This window comes from Mastomys coucha, unplaced genomic scaffold (genome assembly GCF_008632895.1).
Source record: "Mastomys coucha isolate ucsf_1 unplaced genomic scaffold, UCSF_Mcou_1 pScaffold5, whole genome shotgun sequence".
NCBI lineage: Eukaryota > Metazoa > Chordata > Mammalia > Rodentia > Muridae > Mastomys > Mastomys coucha.
The window spans coordinates 89,870,408-89,888,156 of NW_022196911.1; the positions used below are offsets into that span (position 1 = coordinate 89,870,408).

The 17,749-nt window shown below is 43.5% G+C and overlaps 1 protein-coding gene across 5 annotated transcripts in view; it reads left to right on the plus strand.

The window, feature by feature from the left end:
* The first annotated feature begins 8,282 nt into the window (after positions 1 to 8,282).
* The window catches only part of Spag9 (sperm associated antigen 9), a 131,644-nt gene continuing 122,177 nt past the window's right edge, over positions 8,283 to 17,749 (plus strand). For 3 of the 5 annotated variants that reach the window (XM_031353514.1, XM_031353515.1, XM_031353517.1), the window contains exon 1: positions 8,283 to 8,772. In XM_031353514.1, the coding sequence (XP_031209374.1) occupies positions 8,470 to 8,772 (303 nt within the window). In that variant the 5' untranslated portion in view covers positions 8,283 to 8,469. The remainder of the gene's footprint in view (positions 8,773 to 17,749) is intronic. The other 2 variants (XM_031353516.1, XM_031353518.1) reach the window with 1 other exon arrangement.

Here is a 17,749-nt window from a genome sequence, read left to right on the forward strand (position 1 = left end):
ATTCATATATAGTCATCCCCCTGGTGATGTGGCAACACGAGGACAGGTTCTAGCTAGCTTACTAGTGTTCTGTCTTTCGTCTCCTCTCCCCACACACAGGATCTTACTCTGCTGCTCTGAACCCAGGCTGTACCAGAACTCACTGTGTAGCCTAGGCTGGCTTCTCACTTATGCTAACCCCTCCAGCTCAGCTTCTGGAGTGCTAGGATTACAGGGGTGAGCAACTATGCCTGGCAGAAGTTAACTCTTAATAAGAATGGATCTGCCAGCTCATCTCCATGAAATCTGTTTAAAGAATGTTTGCGGGGTGCAGGTGAGGCTTGGCATCACTTACCTAGCATGTCCACGGCACTGCCAATGACAGCCACAAGCCTTTCAAAAGAAAATGCCATGGAGCACTCTGACAAAACAAAACAAAACCCTCTGATACTTTTCAAGAGCCCAACATTCCATAAGCAACTGCCTCTCCAAACATGTTGCAGTTCGTATGGAGCGATGAGTCACTTGGCTTTGCACACAGCCATTCCAGCAGGCCTGAGCCCTGAGAGCTCTCTTTCTCTTTCTGGGAGTTTCTCTCCCTTCCTAGGTGGGAAAACAAGTGTGTGAAGCAAGAAAAATTTAGTGTCAGATAGAAATAACTATAATAGCAGTTCTGTAAGGCTGGCTACACAACTGGACTGGCAATTCCAGCCTTCCCAGATCGTAACCACTGCTTAGGAAAAAGCTCCTCCCTTCCTTCCCTCTTCAACTCCCCACCCCCCTCTCCTCGCCTTCCAGTCGCCTCCATTTCTGCAAGGGTAAGGAATCTCTTGGAATGGAATTTCCTTCCCTTCAGGAATCAAAAGTAAACACTCCAAAGTCCACACTGCGACTTGTTTTTCCCCGATAATTCTTGGTCTTTATGAGAATCTCAGTCCTTAGGGGTTAGAGATGAATTCTGGGAATCAGAGATCTACTATTGCCTATGTAATTAGGTACTCCCTACCAGGCTCCTATGACTGCTACTAAAAACAGAGTCAGAATTTTACTATTGATCTGTGTGTTGTGTACGATGTACATTAAAGACATGTGAGCACCAGCATGTGTGTGGCCCTGTACACATGTGGATAGAGGTCAGAGGACAACTTTTTTTTTTTTTTTTTTTAAGATTTATTTATTATTTTAAATGAGGACACTGTAGTTGTCTTCACACACCCCAGAAGAGGGCATCAGTTTCGTTATGGGTGGTTGCTGGGATTTGAACTTACGACCTTAGGAAGAGCAGCCAGTGCTCTTACCCGTTTGAGCCATCTCTCCAGCCACAAGAGGACAACTTTCTGAAGTCAAACTATCCACCATGGTTTCCAGGAGTCAAACTCAGGTCATTAGGCTTGTGTGGCAAGAGCTTTACGGGCCCGGCCATTTTAACAGTCCATTTTATTTTTATTTTAAGACTTTTTTAAAGTTTTTGTTCTCTTTGAGACAGGGACTCTGATAGGTTTTTCTCCACCATTAGTATACATTACACACACACACACACACTCAGGTTTATTGGAAGGCTGGTCTTGCCAGATCGAGGTCACTGGCCCCAAGGAAGGAGGCCAGGGAAGTTGCCATGGAGAAGAAGAGAGGGGAGGGGAATGAGAGAAAAACAGTGGAGACACAAAGAGAGGAAGAGAAGGAGAGAGAGAATATCCTAGGGATGCAACAGACCCTCACCCAGGAATCAGCAAGAAGAGGGAAATTGATATCAACACACTGTCTCTGCTAAACCATGAACACATAGCAAACTTTCTTCCAGCCACTGGCAGCTTGCCATTTATGTGCTGCCTATTCCAGGGATGTGGGAGTCTCCTGCAGCGGCTGGAGTCTCTGAGTGATTGTATCTCACATCACCTGTGCAGGGTAAAGATGGCGCTGCTTATGAGACAACTGTGCCCCGCAAAGAAGGTGTTAAGGAACGAGTTCTCACATCTCTTGAAATTCTTCCATAGTTGGTCACTGTTGCACACTCCTGATTTGGATTTACTGGATTGTCTGAGCAGATCTGAAGTGGGTCAGAGCAAATCAAATGCTGAGTTAAAACGCTCACGGTCACCTTGGGAAAATCTGGCCATGCTGAAGCTGCAACACACCTACCCACCAAGGGCTCCCATTGACTGGCTCAACTCCCAGCTGTCCTTGCTGTTGGGATTCTTATCAACTAAATTCCAGTCCCCTGGAAAGGAGATCATGGACCAGATTTGGATGGTAGCATCATATGCTCAAATAACTTCATATGTACTTATCATAAAAGATTTGGAACAGTGCATGGATGGAACAATTGCTCTACTGCAAGCCTCTTTTGAGTTACCACCTTTCCAGTCCATGGAGAAAAATCTCCAGAAGCGCCTTGTGAATGGTTTGAATTCATAAGTGCTCTCCAGCATAATGACTCCATCAAGCTTGCTCTGTGAGCATTTGCAAACCTTTTGTCAACAGTGCTTTTTTGGAGCAAGCACGAGAGTATGACGATGACAGCATTCAAAGCACCAGTAATTCAACCTGGTTCAATCTTGAATCTTGAGCCTTACTATATAGGGCTAGAGAGCACAAGATCATATGATCAGGAATAGGTGGAGAAATGAGTCCCAGGGTCCATGGTGTTCTCAAGGTTATTGGTGCCACTGGCTTCACCATGGAAAAGTGAACCAATGCTATTTTAAAACAAAAGAAAAGAAAATGAAAAAGAAAACATAGTCTTTTACAATATTTCTGTGTTTTTATTTTAGAAACCAAAATTTTAGAATCCTCACTACATACATTTCTATTTATTTATTCACTTATTTATTCCTTCCTTCATTCATTTATTCACTCATTTTTGATGTAGTCTTATGTAGCCCAAGCTGGCCTGGAAGTCATTGTGTAGCTGAGGTTAGCCTTGAACTTCTGATCCTCCTGCTTCAAAATTCTCAAGGGTTGGTAATATAGTCCTGTGCTACTGTATCTGACCAAAACCATAATTAAATTTATTTATTTATTTATTGTTTTTTTTAAAGATTCATTTATTTATTGTATGTATGTGAGTACACTGTAGCTGCCTTCAGACACACCAGAAGAAGGCATCTGATCCCATTACAGATGGTTGTGAGCCACCATATGGTTGTTGGGATTTGAACACAGGACCTCTGGAAGAGCAATAAGTGCTCTTAACCACTGAGCCATCATCTCTTCAGCCCTATTTATTGGTTTTTCAAGATAGGGTTTCTTTATATAATAGCTCTGGCTGATCTGGAAATTGCTTTGTAGACCAGGCTCATCTCAAACTCACAGAGATCCACTTGCCTCTGCCTCACAGTGCTGGGATTAAAGGCAGGCACCACTATGTCTGGCTTCACAAATTTAATCTATAATTGCTTTTATAAATATTAATTTGTAATTACATTATTGCAATATATTTATTATATATTACATTTTTTGTTTGTTTTTTGTTTTTCGAGATAGGGTTTCTCTGGATAGCCCTGGCTGTCCTGGAACTCACTCTGTAGACCAGGCTGGCCTCGAACTCCTCTTGCCTCTGCCTCCCAAGTGCTGGGATTAAAGGCGTGCACCACCACCACCCAGCTTATATATTAATAAACTACATTAATTTATAATTACACATGGAAGTGCCACAGATAATTTGTGGAGCAGCATTTCTCCACAAGGAATTGATGCATAGTACCAAGCTTGGCAGAAATGGTTTTACTCACTGAACTATCTTGCTGGCCCTCAATAGCAGAATTTTAGAATGAAAGGAAAATTCTGCTCTTTAACAAATCCCCAAGTTCTACAAATAAACTAAGGTTCACTAGTCTTTACTGTGGTGACTTTAACCCAACAGGTACTTAGCAATTATTAATTGGTTCTCACCCAATTATGACAGGACATAGGAGACTACAAGGTTCTCAACATCAAAATCATTTTCTTTCAATTCTCTTACACCAGGTTATGTTGCTCCACTGGATCTACTTGTCCCTAAATTCACAGTATTGTCTCTCTCAATTGTGCTGGCAATTGAATCTAGCGTATGCTAGTGTGCTGTAGCACCATTAAACTATCTTCCCATGTTTTATCCCTCCCCTTCTATCTATCTATCTGTCTAACTTTCCTCTATTTCTGTGTGTGTTTATATGTTTTGACACACAGCTTTATTCTATATCCCAAGCATACCTGGTACTCACTAACTACTAAATAACGCAGGTTGGCTTCCAATTCACTATCTTTCTGTCTCAGCTTCCCTAGTACAGTTATTACAGATGTGAGCCATCACATTTGGCTTTATTAGCTCTATTGAGATTTAGCTCATATATTATACAACTTAAGTGTAGAATAGAATGCCTTTTAATATATTGACAGAGTTGTGCATCATTTCAACTTTAGAACATTTCTACTACCTCAAAGGAAATTCCACACTCATTATTGATCACTCCCATTTATCATTATGACACAATTCAGGTAACCACTATTTACTGTGTCTCTAGATTCAACAATTATGGACATTTCATATGAGTGGGACCATATATTTCATTTAGTTATGTTTTTGATATTCATCCATGTTACAGTATGTACTTTATTACTGAATACTATTCCATTACACACTTTATTACATGTAGCACAATATACTCTCAGCAAACACGAGAGTTCACAACCATCTGTAATGGGATCTGATCCCCTCTTCTGGTGTGCTTGAAGATAGAGCACATATGTGTACATGTGTGCATGTGGTTACTGAGAATTGAACTCAGGACCTCTGGAAGAGCAGCCAGTGTTCTTAACCGCTGAGCCACCTCTTCAGCTCCCAGTTCATTTTTTTTAAAGATTGATATGTATGAGTGTTTTGCTGCATGCATGTACATATTTTATGAGTGTGTCTAATTCCTGAAGAGATCAGAAGAAAACACTGATATCCTGGAAATGATTCTAGGCATGGTTGTGAGCCACCATGTCGGTGCTGGGAACTGAATCTGGGTTCTCTGGAAGAGAAACCAGTGCTCTTTTCTACTGAGCCATCTCTCCAGCCTCAATTCATTAGTTTTTTTTTTTTAAAAAATTGTGTGTGGGTGTGCTGAGTGGGTGTACCACATGTATGTAGGTGCCCACAGAGGCCAGGAGTCAGGTCTCTTGGATGTGGAGTTACAGGTGTTTGTGTGTTGCTGGATATGAGTGCTGGGAACCTAACAGTGGTCTCTGCAAGAGCAGTGAGCACTCTTAACTGTTAGGCCATCTCTCTCATCCCTTATTTTAATGAAAAAATGTAATTGTAGCCACATGGTGATGGTGTACTCCTTTCATCCCAATACTGAGGAGAGCTATGCAGGCAGATCTCTGTGAGTTTGAAGTCAGCCTGAACAAAAGAGAGAGTTCCAGAACAGCCAGCACTACACACAGAAACCCTGTTTCAAAAAAAAAAAAAACCCATCCCAAAATAATTTAAGTTGTATTTATTTGTGTGTGGGGAGGACACATGTGGAGGTCTCAGAAGGAATTTCAAGAGTTGTTTTTCTCCTATCATATGTGTCTGGTGATTAAACTCAAAGTTGTCAGGCTTGGGTGTATGGGCCTTTACTCATGCTCTGTTTATTTTTCTCATTAAGTGTGTATGTATTTGTGGAGTGTGTGTGTATGTGCATGTATGAATTCAGTTCAGTGCTTCTTAGTGGACAGAAGCAGTTATCGAGAGTTACAGGTGCCTATGAGCTGCCTGAACCTGGCTTTGTAGCAGGAGCAGTACTTCCCTCCACCCCCTCCCCCAGAGATCAGTGCCTGTCTTAAACACTTAAGGAATCTCTCCACTCTACCCTTATATTAATAGAAAAACCTAAAATTACGTTTTATTTATGTATATGATGCATCAGGTAAGTGAAGGTTAGAGGACAACTTGTGGGAAGTGGTTCTCTCTCCCCTGTAAGGCATGGGATTGCCACCCTTATCTGCTTAGCCATTTCACTGACCCCTACGTTTTAAGTTTTGAAGCAAGGTTTTTCCTGTGGTCCAGGTTATCCTGGCACTTACGGTTTCCCTGTCTTAGACTGATGACCTGAGTTGAATGCCTGGGATTTACATGGTGGAAGGAAAAGAACTAACTCTGGCCTCCATAAACAAAATGTAATAATTGAAAAAAAACAGTGGCACATGCCTTTAGTCCCAGCTCTTAGGAGGCAGAGACAGGCAAACGGCTATATGTTTAAAGCCAGCCTGGTCTACAGAGTGAGATCCAGGACAGCCAGGGCTACACAGAGAAACCCTGTCTCGAAAAACAAAACAAATGCAAAGAAGCAAACAAAAACAAAAAACAAATTTTCTTTAAACATTCTTAAGTGTATAATAACATTGTAGGATTGTAGAAATACTAAAAATAACTCTTGCTCTAATTCTTCCATCTCTGACTCCCAGGAAAAGAGAGGTACCTCGGAAGACTGAGTGGCATCACTCATGAAGGGGTAGGGAAGGGAGAGAGAATATTCACAGCAAGATGTCCTCCATTTTCAAAGGTGAGATTAAGAAGTGATATGCAGCCTGAAGAAAGAGGCTCAGTAGTTAAGAGGGCTGGCTGCTCTTGCAGACGACCAGGGTTGGATTCCCACCACACACATAGGGGCTCACAATCAGCTAAAACTCCAGTTCTAGTTGGTAGGACACCCTCTGCAGGCTCTGTGCACGACTGGTGCCCAGACAAGCACACAGGCAAAACATTAGGTCACATAAAAAAAACAATAAAGTTTTTAAAAAGCGGTAGGGTATTTTTTTTTCTTTTCTTTTCTTTTTTTTTTTGGTTTTTCGAGACAGGGTTTCTCTGTAGCCCTGGCTGTCCTGGAACTCACTCTGTAGACCAGGCTGGCCTCGAACTCAGAAATCCGCCTGCCTCTGCCTCCCAAGTGCTGGGATTAAAGGCGTGCGCCACCACCGCCTGGCAAAGCGGTAGGGTATTTTGGGCTCATACTCAACTAGCTGGGCAGCATTCCTAGAACCCAGACATATACACAAAGTAAGGGTGAGGAAGGGAGACAGGGAGACCACAAACTAAGGGTAGTGGCAAGGGAAATTGGCAGAACACACTCTAAGTTAGTTTCTTTTTTTTTCCTAAGTTAGTTTTGACAGTTTTCATCGTTGTCCTTTGCTTTTATATATTGGCACTGGGTCAATCTCCACAGTGCTTTTGGTGGTGTCCAGGACGAAGGAAACGTAGGAGACTTTGGGGATGATCTGAAACTTCTAAACACCAAATAGGGTATTTAGGACCCCCAGGAGGTACCTTTTCTCCCTAATAACTTGTCTATTTAAATCCTGCCTGTTTTTCCCTTATTTTTTAGATGAGTCGGAGTCGGTGTACTTCTGAGTCACCTATGGCAAAGAGAAGGGGCTTTTGCGAGTACCTTCCACCAAACTTGAGAAAGGAAGATGAGAATACACGGAAGTAATCTCTGACTCAGCCTGCCCAAGGCTAGGGTGTTGTGGCATTCCCCACAAGTGACGCACTCCCAGGAGAGGTGACCTCATGGATCATGGGACTTATTCCCACTACAGACTCCACCCCATATCCTCTTCTGCTTCTTCTCTCACTTCCCAGCCCCGCCTCCCTTTCAAGATCAGAGAGAGGCGCGTGGTAGTGGCTGCAACCTAGAACTGTCTGTCTTTCGTAGGCAGGGAGCAGAGACACCCAGTGTTTGTAAAAATGCAAGAAGTGGTACTCATTTTCCCTTCTCTAGATGCTTTGCTCTTCTGGTTAAGCTACCCTTACTTTTCCTTAACACCAAACAGTACTATCTTACTCGAGGCAGCTTTATCCTGTAGATAGCCATTCTAGTTACAGCTGTTTTCCCTCATCCTCTGTTTTTCCGTTTTCCTCTGAGTCCGGAATTCTCAGTAGGAAGTAGTTCTGCCTCCTTTCCTGTTCTAGCTGTTTGACCTTGACTAACCCGTAACTCTCCTGGGCCTAGTTTCTTTGTCTGTTCAACAGGGGCCAAACGTCTGGCGCGCCACGAAGGCGCTGGAGGAGCTGTAGAAAGGCGAAGAAGACGCTTGCGATCTCCACGGGAAAAGTTGTCACCCTCGGGAGCCCCTCCCTCTCCTCGGGGAACGCCCAGCAGACGCAGCCTCCGGCTGTCACTTCCTCCACCTCTCACCTCTCAGCCCGCGCGGCGCTGGGTGTTGGCGTCACAGCCGGCGCGCGCCGCCGCAAGGCTCCGCCCCCGGCCGCGCCTGGCCTCCCACGGGGCCCCGCCCACCGGGGCGACGCGGCGCTGGCCACGCCCCACGGGTGACGCGTAGCGCGCGCGGCCCGGCTGCCCCGGCAGTTGGTGCAGCGGCGGTTGGGGCGAGTGCGCTCACCCCACCCCTCCCCTCCTCGGCCCGGGCCCCGGCCCCCACCCCGCGGGGCCCAGTCCCAGCCCCCAGCCTCCGCCGGGCCCGTCCCGTGCGGGCCCGTGCCACCCCTCAGCCGGCGACGCCCGGGGCCGCCCGCCCGCCACCATGGAGCTGGAGGACGGTGTGGTCTACCAGGAGGAGCCCGGAGGCTCCGGGGCCGTGATGTCAGAGCGGGTGTCCGGCCTGGCCGGCTCTATCTACCGCGAGTTCGAGCGGCTCATCGGGCGCTACGACGAGGAGGTGGTCAAGGAGCTGATGCCACTGGTGGTGGCCGTGCTGGAGAACCTGGACTCGGTGTTCGCGCAGGACCAGGAGCACCAGGTGGAGCTGGAGCTGCTGCGGGACGACAACGAGCAGCTCATCACCCAGTACGAGCGGGAGAAGGCGCTGCGCAAGCACGCCGAGGAGGTGAGGGCCGCCGGGAGCGGGGGTCGCAGCCCGGCTGGGGACGCGGGGCGCGCCAGGCGCACCAGCGCGCTGAGGTGGACTCCTGAAGGGCAGGCAGGGCCTGAGTCCAGGGCCCGGGACAGTGCTCCACAGCGTCTCGGGACCTCGGGACACTGACCGGTGCTGGAAGCCTAGGCAGGCCAGCGAAGTGTCTAGGAGAGGGGTGAAGTGGGAGGGAGGCCTGGGGAGGAAGCGACACCCTGGCATGAGGGCACCTGGGACTGCCCGAGGGCGGAGACTTGAGGGTGTCTGGTTGCTTCTTGTTTAGGGAAGTTTCCGACCACCGTAGGATAGTCGGGTGCGGATTCAAACTTTTAGCATGGGGAGGGGCAGTACTGTCCTGTCTGTGTCAGTTCCGCTGGCTTCGGTACCTTTCCAGGGGGCTGCTGCTGCTTTGGGAAGTTAGAGATCTCCCTCTTTCGGTCAGTTTCTTCTTGACATTTAAATCCTCTTGAGAAGGAAGTCTACCTCATGTACCTTTTTTTTTTTTAATTTTTAACACTTTGTCAACTACTTAGAAGTCGAATAGCAGAGCCCAGTAAGTACATAAAGTACATTCATTTACTTTATTAATGTTCCTCACCAAGGCATTCCTTCGTATCAGGTGGTAACCTTGGACAGTTCCCTCACAGACTCCTCTATTTATAAAGCTGGGGGGCGGGGTTGAGTAGGTGTGGGTGAGTTACACCACTTTTCCTGTCTGCTTTTGCTTTGCATACTGCAGTTTATGAGTGCACTTGGCTGGCTCTTAGCTCGAACACCTGAGCAGTGACCTTCGTACTCTTCACCTGAGTGTGGGAGCCTTTTGGAATACTGGGCTGTAAATGATCCTCTAGCTTTTTGAGCGAGTTAAGGATTTTAGCCTTCAGGCTGAGTGCTTTGGCATTGTTTCTGAAGAACCTTTATTTGGCAGTCAAAAATGCTCTCCTTGTTTTTTGTACCAGACATCTAGTGCACCTAGCTAAATACATGGTGATTGAAGGAGACTAATTATCGAAGGAACCACGTGTTGTTTTTCAAAAATACACGACACCGTAGAAGAATGTGAGATTTGTTTGGCAGCTCATTTCCTAGCATTAAATAGGCAGCACCATTTAAAGGTTTATTTTCTTATATGTGCCTCTGCATTCAGGTAAATGATTCTTTTTTTTTTTAATTATGATTATAGTGGTGCTTTGTAATTGAGATTTTGCAGTCCGCCTATCTTAAAGGAATGGCAGTAAATTTGCCAAACAAAATTGACTTTATTTCAAGAGTATGTTTACAAATATACAGGGAGGGAAGGGTTGAAAAGAAGATGAGACCACAATTTGTTAGTTTCTTGGTACTGTTTATAAAACAGATCAAGGCCTTTAAGGTGGCTTGCCACTTGTTGGTGCCGATACAGGCTTTTGTCATGATGTGGATGCAGTTGAAAGAGTGGGGCCAAATATACACAGATTAGGAGCAAGCCCAATGTAACCTATCACTGCTGGTAAACAGAAATGTCCCCTCCAGCCTTAGACTATGAGCAGGATGAGATGCCAGGGTCACACATTCCAAGAGAAATGTCTGTCACAGGCTGCAAACTGCTAGGCTTTGTTTTCTTTATTTTTCTTTATTTATTCATTTATTTTGGTTTTTCAAGACAGGGTTTCAGTGTGGGCCCTGGCTATCCTGGAGCTTGCTCTGTACACCAGGCTGTCCTGGGACTCACAGAAATCCTCCAGCCACTGCCTGCGGAGCACTGGGATCAAAGGCGTGAACCACCTCTGCCCAGCTTATATTTATTTCTTAAGTAAATGATTTTAAAAACAGGCTATTCACTAGGTTTCTTTAACATTTACACATTCTTAGTTCCATCTGTTAAATCTCCATAATGAAATGTTTGGGTAGACTCCTGACCCGAGAATTGAGAGCGCTGATGAGATGCTAGACAAACTCCTGCCCTAACCACAAACGTAAAACCCCAGCAGCAGCAGCAGCAGCACTCATGGAGGATGATAAGCTGTTTTGCCTATACCTAGAAGCTCAGTCTTCCAGGCCAGTGTACAGAGTGGATTCTGTTTAATTCTCTCCCTGAATGCTCAGTGTCTTTAACCCAGAAGCTAAGAGCAGGCTCTTATAGCAGAAGTGCTCCAGGGAGGGTATTTACAGACAAAGTAATTTGAAAGCATGGTAATTGTTCATCTCTAGCGCGTAGAGTAAATTCTGGGTATCTTTGTGGGAATTTAGGAAGGTATGGGAATGGTGAAGATGTTAAGGAACCTATGAGGTGCTGTAATCTCTTACTTGTAGAAATTACCAGGGAGGAGGTAGAAATGTAATTTCTATTATAATGGTTGTACTTAATTTGAATGTACTCTACTTTTTTTGCTTTTATTTGAATTGTGTATGTGTGTAGTTGGTTTGCTGTTTTAGTGACTTCTTTTAGAACTTTTTTTTTTTTTTTTGGAGGGGGTGCGGGCTGAAAAGGTGGCTCAGAAGTTAAGAGCACTGACCGCTCTTCCAAAGGTCCTGAGTTCAATTCCCAGCAACCACATGACATGGTGGCTCATAACCATCTGTAATGGAATCAGATGCCCTCTTCCAGTATGTCTGAAGAGAACAACAGTGTACTCACATAAAATAAATCTTTTTTTTTTTTTCAAAAAAAGAGCTGTTTTGGGAACTGGAGTATAGCTCAGTGGTAGAGTGCCTGCCTAGCATTCTATCTGGGTTCAGTCCACAGCACTGCAAAAAGTTACCTCCAGCACCAAACAGCAGCAAATAAAACACATAAAGGCAGAGTTTTCTGTCGTTTTGGGCCAGTGTCTATGCTAATATATCCTTTCACTGAACACTCTGGCCTTTGGGTTCCCTGCCACACAGCTTTTCTTTAACCAAGGCCCACCAGATACTTTTGCTCAAGTTACACCCTTGCCTACAGTGTCTTCCCCCAGTTTAACCTGATGAGCTCCTCTCTTCCTCCTTTCTTCCTCCCTTTTTTTCCTTCCTTCCCTCCTTCTCAACCCTTTTCCTTCTTTCTTTAGTCTTAGCCTGTGCTTTCTTTCTATATAAACATGCTCTATACCCACATCAGCCTTGAACTTAAAATTCTTTTGCGTTAGCCTTCCAAGTCTTGAAGTTACAGGCTTGTATTGCCATTCCCAGCCAGTTCCTGTCAGTTATATGCTCAGTTTAAATGCCTTTCTTGTCCATTGTGTACTGAAATATTATATAGTCCTCATGAACCTATTTATTTGCTTTTTTGGTGGGGTGTGGGGAGAGAATGAGTTACTCTCTTTCCAAGGCTGGTCTAGAACTTAGAATTTCTGGCTGCAGATTCCTGATAGCAATTGTGTCTCAGCTTTCTAGGTGCTGGGATTTGCTACCATGCCTGGCTCATTCCTTTAACAAAATTTAATTGTTTATTTATTTATTTAAGCATGCTTGAGGATGAGTTTGCCATGGCTCATGGGCAGAGGTGAGAGGAGAACTTAGAGAGGTCAGTTCTTTTATTCTACCAAATTGTTCTTGCCGATTAAACTCAGGTCATCAGGGGCTGATGAGATGGTTCAGCAGCAGTTAAAGGGATGGTCTTGGTCTTGCAAGGGAGCCAAGTTCTGTTCCCAGAACTCACATCAAGCAGCTCATATTTGTCTGTACCTCCAGCTCCAGGGCGTCCAAGGCCTAAGGGCTCTGTGCCTACCTGCACTCGTGCACATATTCACAAGCAAACACACACACACACACACACACACACACACACACACACACACACACACACACACACAGACAAAATAAAACAGAAATAATTCTTAGGAGCTGGAGAGATGGCTCAGTGGTCAAGAGCACATGCTGCTCTTCCAGAGGACTGAGTTCAGTTCCTAGTACACATATAGGCAGCTGGCAATTGCTTGTAATTCCAGCTCCAGGATATTCATGCCATCTACCTCCTAGAGTACTGTACTCACGTGTACAAACCTACGTTCAGACAATACATAGACATGATTAAAACCTTAAAAAATGGGTCTGGAGAGATAGCTCAGTGGTTTAGCACACACACACACACACACACACACACATACACTACCAATGACACAAAAACAAAACCTCAATTTTTAATTAAATAAATATATACATATATACATATATATATATATATATATATACATATATATATATATATATCACATCCCTTAAGCCATGAGGCTTGGAGACAAATGCTTTTAGCAGCTATATTGTCTCACTAGCCCAAGTCTGGTCTTTCATATTTTTTTTGTTTATTTGTTTTGAGGAGGATTTCATGATTTTTCTGCCTCTCAAGTGCTGGGTTTACAGGTCTGTACCTCCACTGTTAATTAGTCATAAAAAACCAAGTCTGAGTCAGGCATGGTAGTGCATACCTTCAGTCCCAGCACTGTGGAGGGCAGCCAGCGCAGCACTACTGTTAAGACCTTGTCTTACACAAAGCAAAAACTTTAAAAAATGCTTTTAATTTTTAAAAATGTGGTAAATGTTATATGTGTGTGTGTATATATATATATATATATATATATATATATATATATATATAGTTTCCATGTTAATTAGAGGGTGTATTCACATGTGTGTGTGTGTGTGTGGTTTGCACATTCATTAGGGGTGTATTCACATGTGTGTGCAAATAAAGAGGTCAGAGTTGAGACTAGATGTCATCCTCAGCTGCTCTCACCTTGTTTGTTTATGAAGAGAGTTTCAGTGACCCTGAATGTTTCTTTTCTTGTTTATCAGTGTGATAACACTCTGATAAAAGCAGCCTTAGAGGGTTGGAAAGATAGTTCAGCAATTAAGAACATGTGTTGCTTTTACATGGGACCTAGATTTGATTCCCAGCACTCACCTGATGGCTCACCACTATCTGTAACTCCAGTTCCAGTTCCAGAAGAATCTGATGCTTTCTTCTAACCTCTATGGATACCAGGTATACACATACATAAATATATACAGGCCGAACATTCATACATATAAAATAAATAAATCTTTAAAAGAAAAGGCAACCCAAGGGAGAAAGGGCTTTAGCTCACAATTCAGCAGCTGGTCACATTGCATGCACAGTCAGAAACAGAAGGGTGGATGCATGCTTGTAAGTTTCTGCTCACTCTATTCTATGTAGTCTAGGAACCTTGCCTAAGGAATGCTCTTGTCCCCAGAAAAATGGATCTTCCTATATCAGTTAACAATGTAGTCTAAATAATCCCCCAGAGGATGCTCAGAGGTCCATCTCTCAGGTGATTCTAAGTTTCCTCAATTTCACAGATTCCTGACACCTACAAGGCAGCTTATAACAGCCTGTAACTCCAGTTTTGGAGGATATGACAACTTCTTCTGACATCCTCAGGCTCTTGCATGCATGTGATGCATATACAGGCACTCAGATACACATACAAATAAAAATAAAATATGTAAATTAAAAAACAAATCTTGCATCTGGGTACATCTTTCCTGAGGAGCCTGGACCTGTGGTTGGGTATGCATTACTTGCTATGACGATCTTAGAGAAGCCTACACTGGTGCTTTTGGGTGTATCTTACTTTCTCACATATGTCTTTATCTCTTTACCTTCATGCTTAAGACTGTGTTAAAATATCTTTATTAAACCTGACCTTTGCTTCATGTAATAAAATGCTGTGGTTTGTATCTTCAGTGAAGCAATGGCTTCTCTCTTTTCCAATAATCAACTTTGGTGGTAACTTCTTCATTAATTCTCTTGGGGGAAAAGGTCAGTAGTCTGGGCGTGGTAGCACATGACTTTGATCTCAGCACTTGGGAGGAATGGGCAGGTGGATCTCTGAATTCAAGGCCAACCTGGTCTACAGAACTAGTGTCAGGACAGTCAGGGCCACACGGAGAAACCTGTGGGGAAAAGAAAACAAAAAAAAAGAAAAAAAACAAAAAGATAGCATTATTCTGGAAACAGCTTTGTAGTCCAGGCTAGCCTAGGGACTCATTATACAGTCAAGAATAACCTTGAGTTACTGATCTTCCTGCCTCTACTTCCCAAGGATTATAGGCATATACCACCATTTCAGACTTGGGTAGTTTTTTGGTTTTGTATTTAAAGATTGATATATTTTATTTGTATGTGTCAATATCTGTGAGTGTATGTGCCTGTGAATGAATGGGAAGGCTAAAAGAAGGTACTGGCTGGCCTCTGTCACTTTCTTTTTTATTTGTAATTTATTTTTATTTTTGAGACTGCGTTTATCTGTGTAGCCCTGGCTGCTCTGTACTGGAGCTTACTCTGTACACCAGGCTGGCCTCAAACTCAGAGATCCACCTGCCTCTGCCTCCCATGCATCACCACCATTTGCTAGACTGAGTGTATTTAAAAGTCAAGGCTGGTAAACCCTTTTTTTAAAAAAAACCTTCTTTGAAATGTCTTTGCTTGTGTGCATTTAGTGCTTGAACCACTTAGATACTTGATGCCCAAAGATGGCAGAAGAAGATCCTCTGGTACAGAAGTTGTTGGTGGTAGGTGCTGGGAACCTCTCATCTACTGAACCATCTCTCCGGTCCCTACTTCTTATATTTTTTAAGATTTAATTTTTTAAAACCTTTTGTTTGTTTGTTTTATGTATGTGTGTACACTGTACTCTCTTCAGACCCACCACAAGAGGGCATCAGGTCCTATTACAGATGGTTGTGAGCTACCATTTTTGGTTGTTAGAACTCAAGATCTTTGGAAGAGCAGTCAGTCCTCTTAACCACTGAGCTATCTCCACAGCTCCAAGATATAATTTTTAACTAGTATGTGTCATATGTGGAAATGTGCATGGTGCCCTTGGACTCCAGAAGAGAGGGTATTGGATCCCCTGGAATTAACATGTGACTATGAGCTGCCTGATGTGGGTGGCTTCGAACTGCAATTGTGATAACATATATGTTATCTCCAGCCCCATAGTCAGTACAGTGTTATGGTCAACTAGCCCACTTGTTGTTTATTAGGAAAAAGTTCACACACACACACACACGTTGCAAAGCTACTCACTGAATATCTGTATTCTCGCTATCAAGATTCAGTAGTTTTATCCATCTGTATATGTGAATACTAGGGTGTTGATTGTTGATGTATATATGCACTTCTTATTAGTATGAGGGTTTGTTTCTATATTAAAGGACAGTATGGTGTTGGTTCTGTCTTTTCACCTTTATGTGGGTTCCAGGTATCAAACTTAGGCTACCAGGCTTGCATGGCAAGTGCCTTTCTTTTCCTGTTGAGCTGTCTTGGCTTATGTACACATATTTCTTTTATTGCTGAATTGTTTGAAAGTAAATTTACTACATTCTGATACTTTCCTCAGTACAACAACATATTTAGATTTGAGAATACTTTCTAGTGTCAGCTAAATTCTATTTGAATTAATTTAAAATTTTTGAGGCAAAGTTTTACTGTGTATCCCATTCTGGTCTCAAACTTGAGATTTCTGCCTCTCCCTCAAAAGTGCTGAAGTGTAAGCAGTGCATTACCATGCTTGCCTTAAGTTTTTGTTGTTTTTTGAGACAGTGTTCCATGTAGCTCAGGTTATCCTCAAACTTGCTATGTTGTGGCTGGCCCTGGACTCCTGTTCTCCTTCTTCCACCTCTCAGTTGTTTGCATTACAGATGCAGTCAACCAAGTCTGGCTTTGCTTTAACTTAGGATCATGGTATATGTCAGTTACAGAGATGAGTAAGTCAATATATTTTTAAATGTTTTAAAATTATTGTATGTGAGTATATGATGTCTATCTGTGCTAGGATATATATGTGTGTGTGTGTGTGTGTGTGTGTGTGTGTGTGTGTGCGTCTCAGAGGGCAACATTGTGATGTTGGTTCTCTCCTATATTTTTGGGGATCAAGGCTTGAACTCTGGTCTCTAGGTTCACTAGGCAAGTACCTTTACTTTACCTGCTGATTTGCTCATCAGCCCAAGTCATTAATATAACTACAAGGAGAAGAAGAAATTATTGTAACTTAGTTATTTCTATAAGAAATGTAAACTTGTCCAGGTGTAGTGTGTACATCTTTAATTCCAGCATTCAAGACTTAGAGGGAAGCTGATCTCTGAGTTCAAAGCCGGCCTGGTCTACACAGTGAGTTCAAGGACACCTAAAGCTACATAGTGAGATCCTGACTTGAAAAAAAAAAAAACAAGAAAAAAATTTTAATTTGACATTTAAAAAAAATCTTTTAAAGATTTATTTATTTTATGCATATGAGTGCATACTGTAGCTGTACAGGAAGTTGTGAGCCTTCATCTGGTTGCTGGGAATTGACTTTTAGGACCTCTGCTCGCTCTGGTCAACCCTGCTCGCTCTGGATGGTTCCACTCGCTCTGGCCCAAAGATTTATTTATTATTATAAATAAGTAAACTGTAGCTGCCTTCAGACGCACCAGAAGAGGGCATCAGATCTCATTATGGGTGGTTGTGAGCTGCCATGTGGTTGCTGGGATTTGAACTCAGGACCGTCGGAAGAGCAGTCGGTGCTTCTTACCTGCTGAGCCATCTCACGAGCCCTAATTTGACATTTATAAAATAATATTATTTTGACATTAAGAGTATATCTGGCCATGGTGATACACTCTTGTACTCTATACTTGGGGAGGTAGAAGCAAAGGGATAAGGTTAGGAGTTCAAGGTCACCTTCAGCTCCATAATGGGTTGAAGGCCAGTCTGGGTTCAAAAGACCAAAGGTAGGTGTGGTGTACATTTTGTTTGTTTGTTTGTTTTGTTTTTTGAGACAGGGTTTCTCTGTGTAGACCAGGCTGGCCTCGAACTCAGAAATCCACCTGCCTCTGCCTCCCAAGTGCTGGGATTAAAGGCGTGTGACACTGCTGCCCAGTGTTATATATACATGCTTTTAATCCCAACACTAGGGACACAGAGGCAGGTGGATCTCTTGGGTTCAAAGGACAACTAGCTGAGCCTATGTGGGAGAGAGAGAGAGAGAGAGAG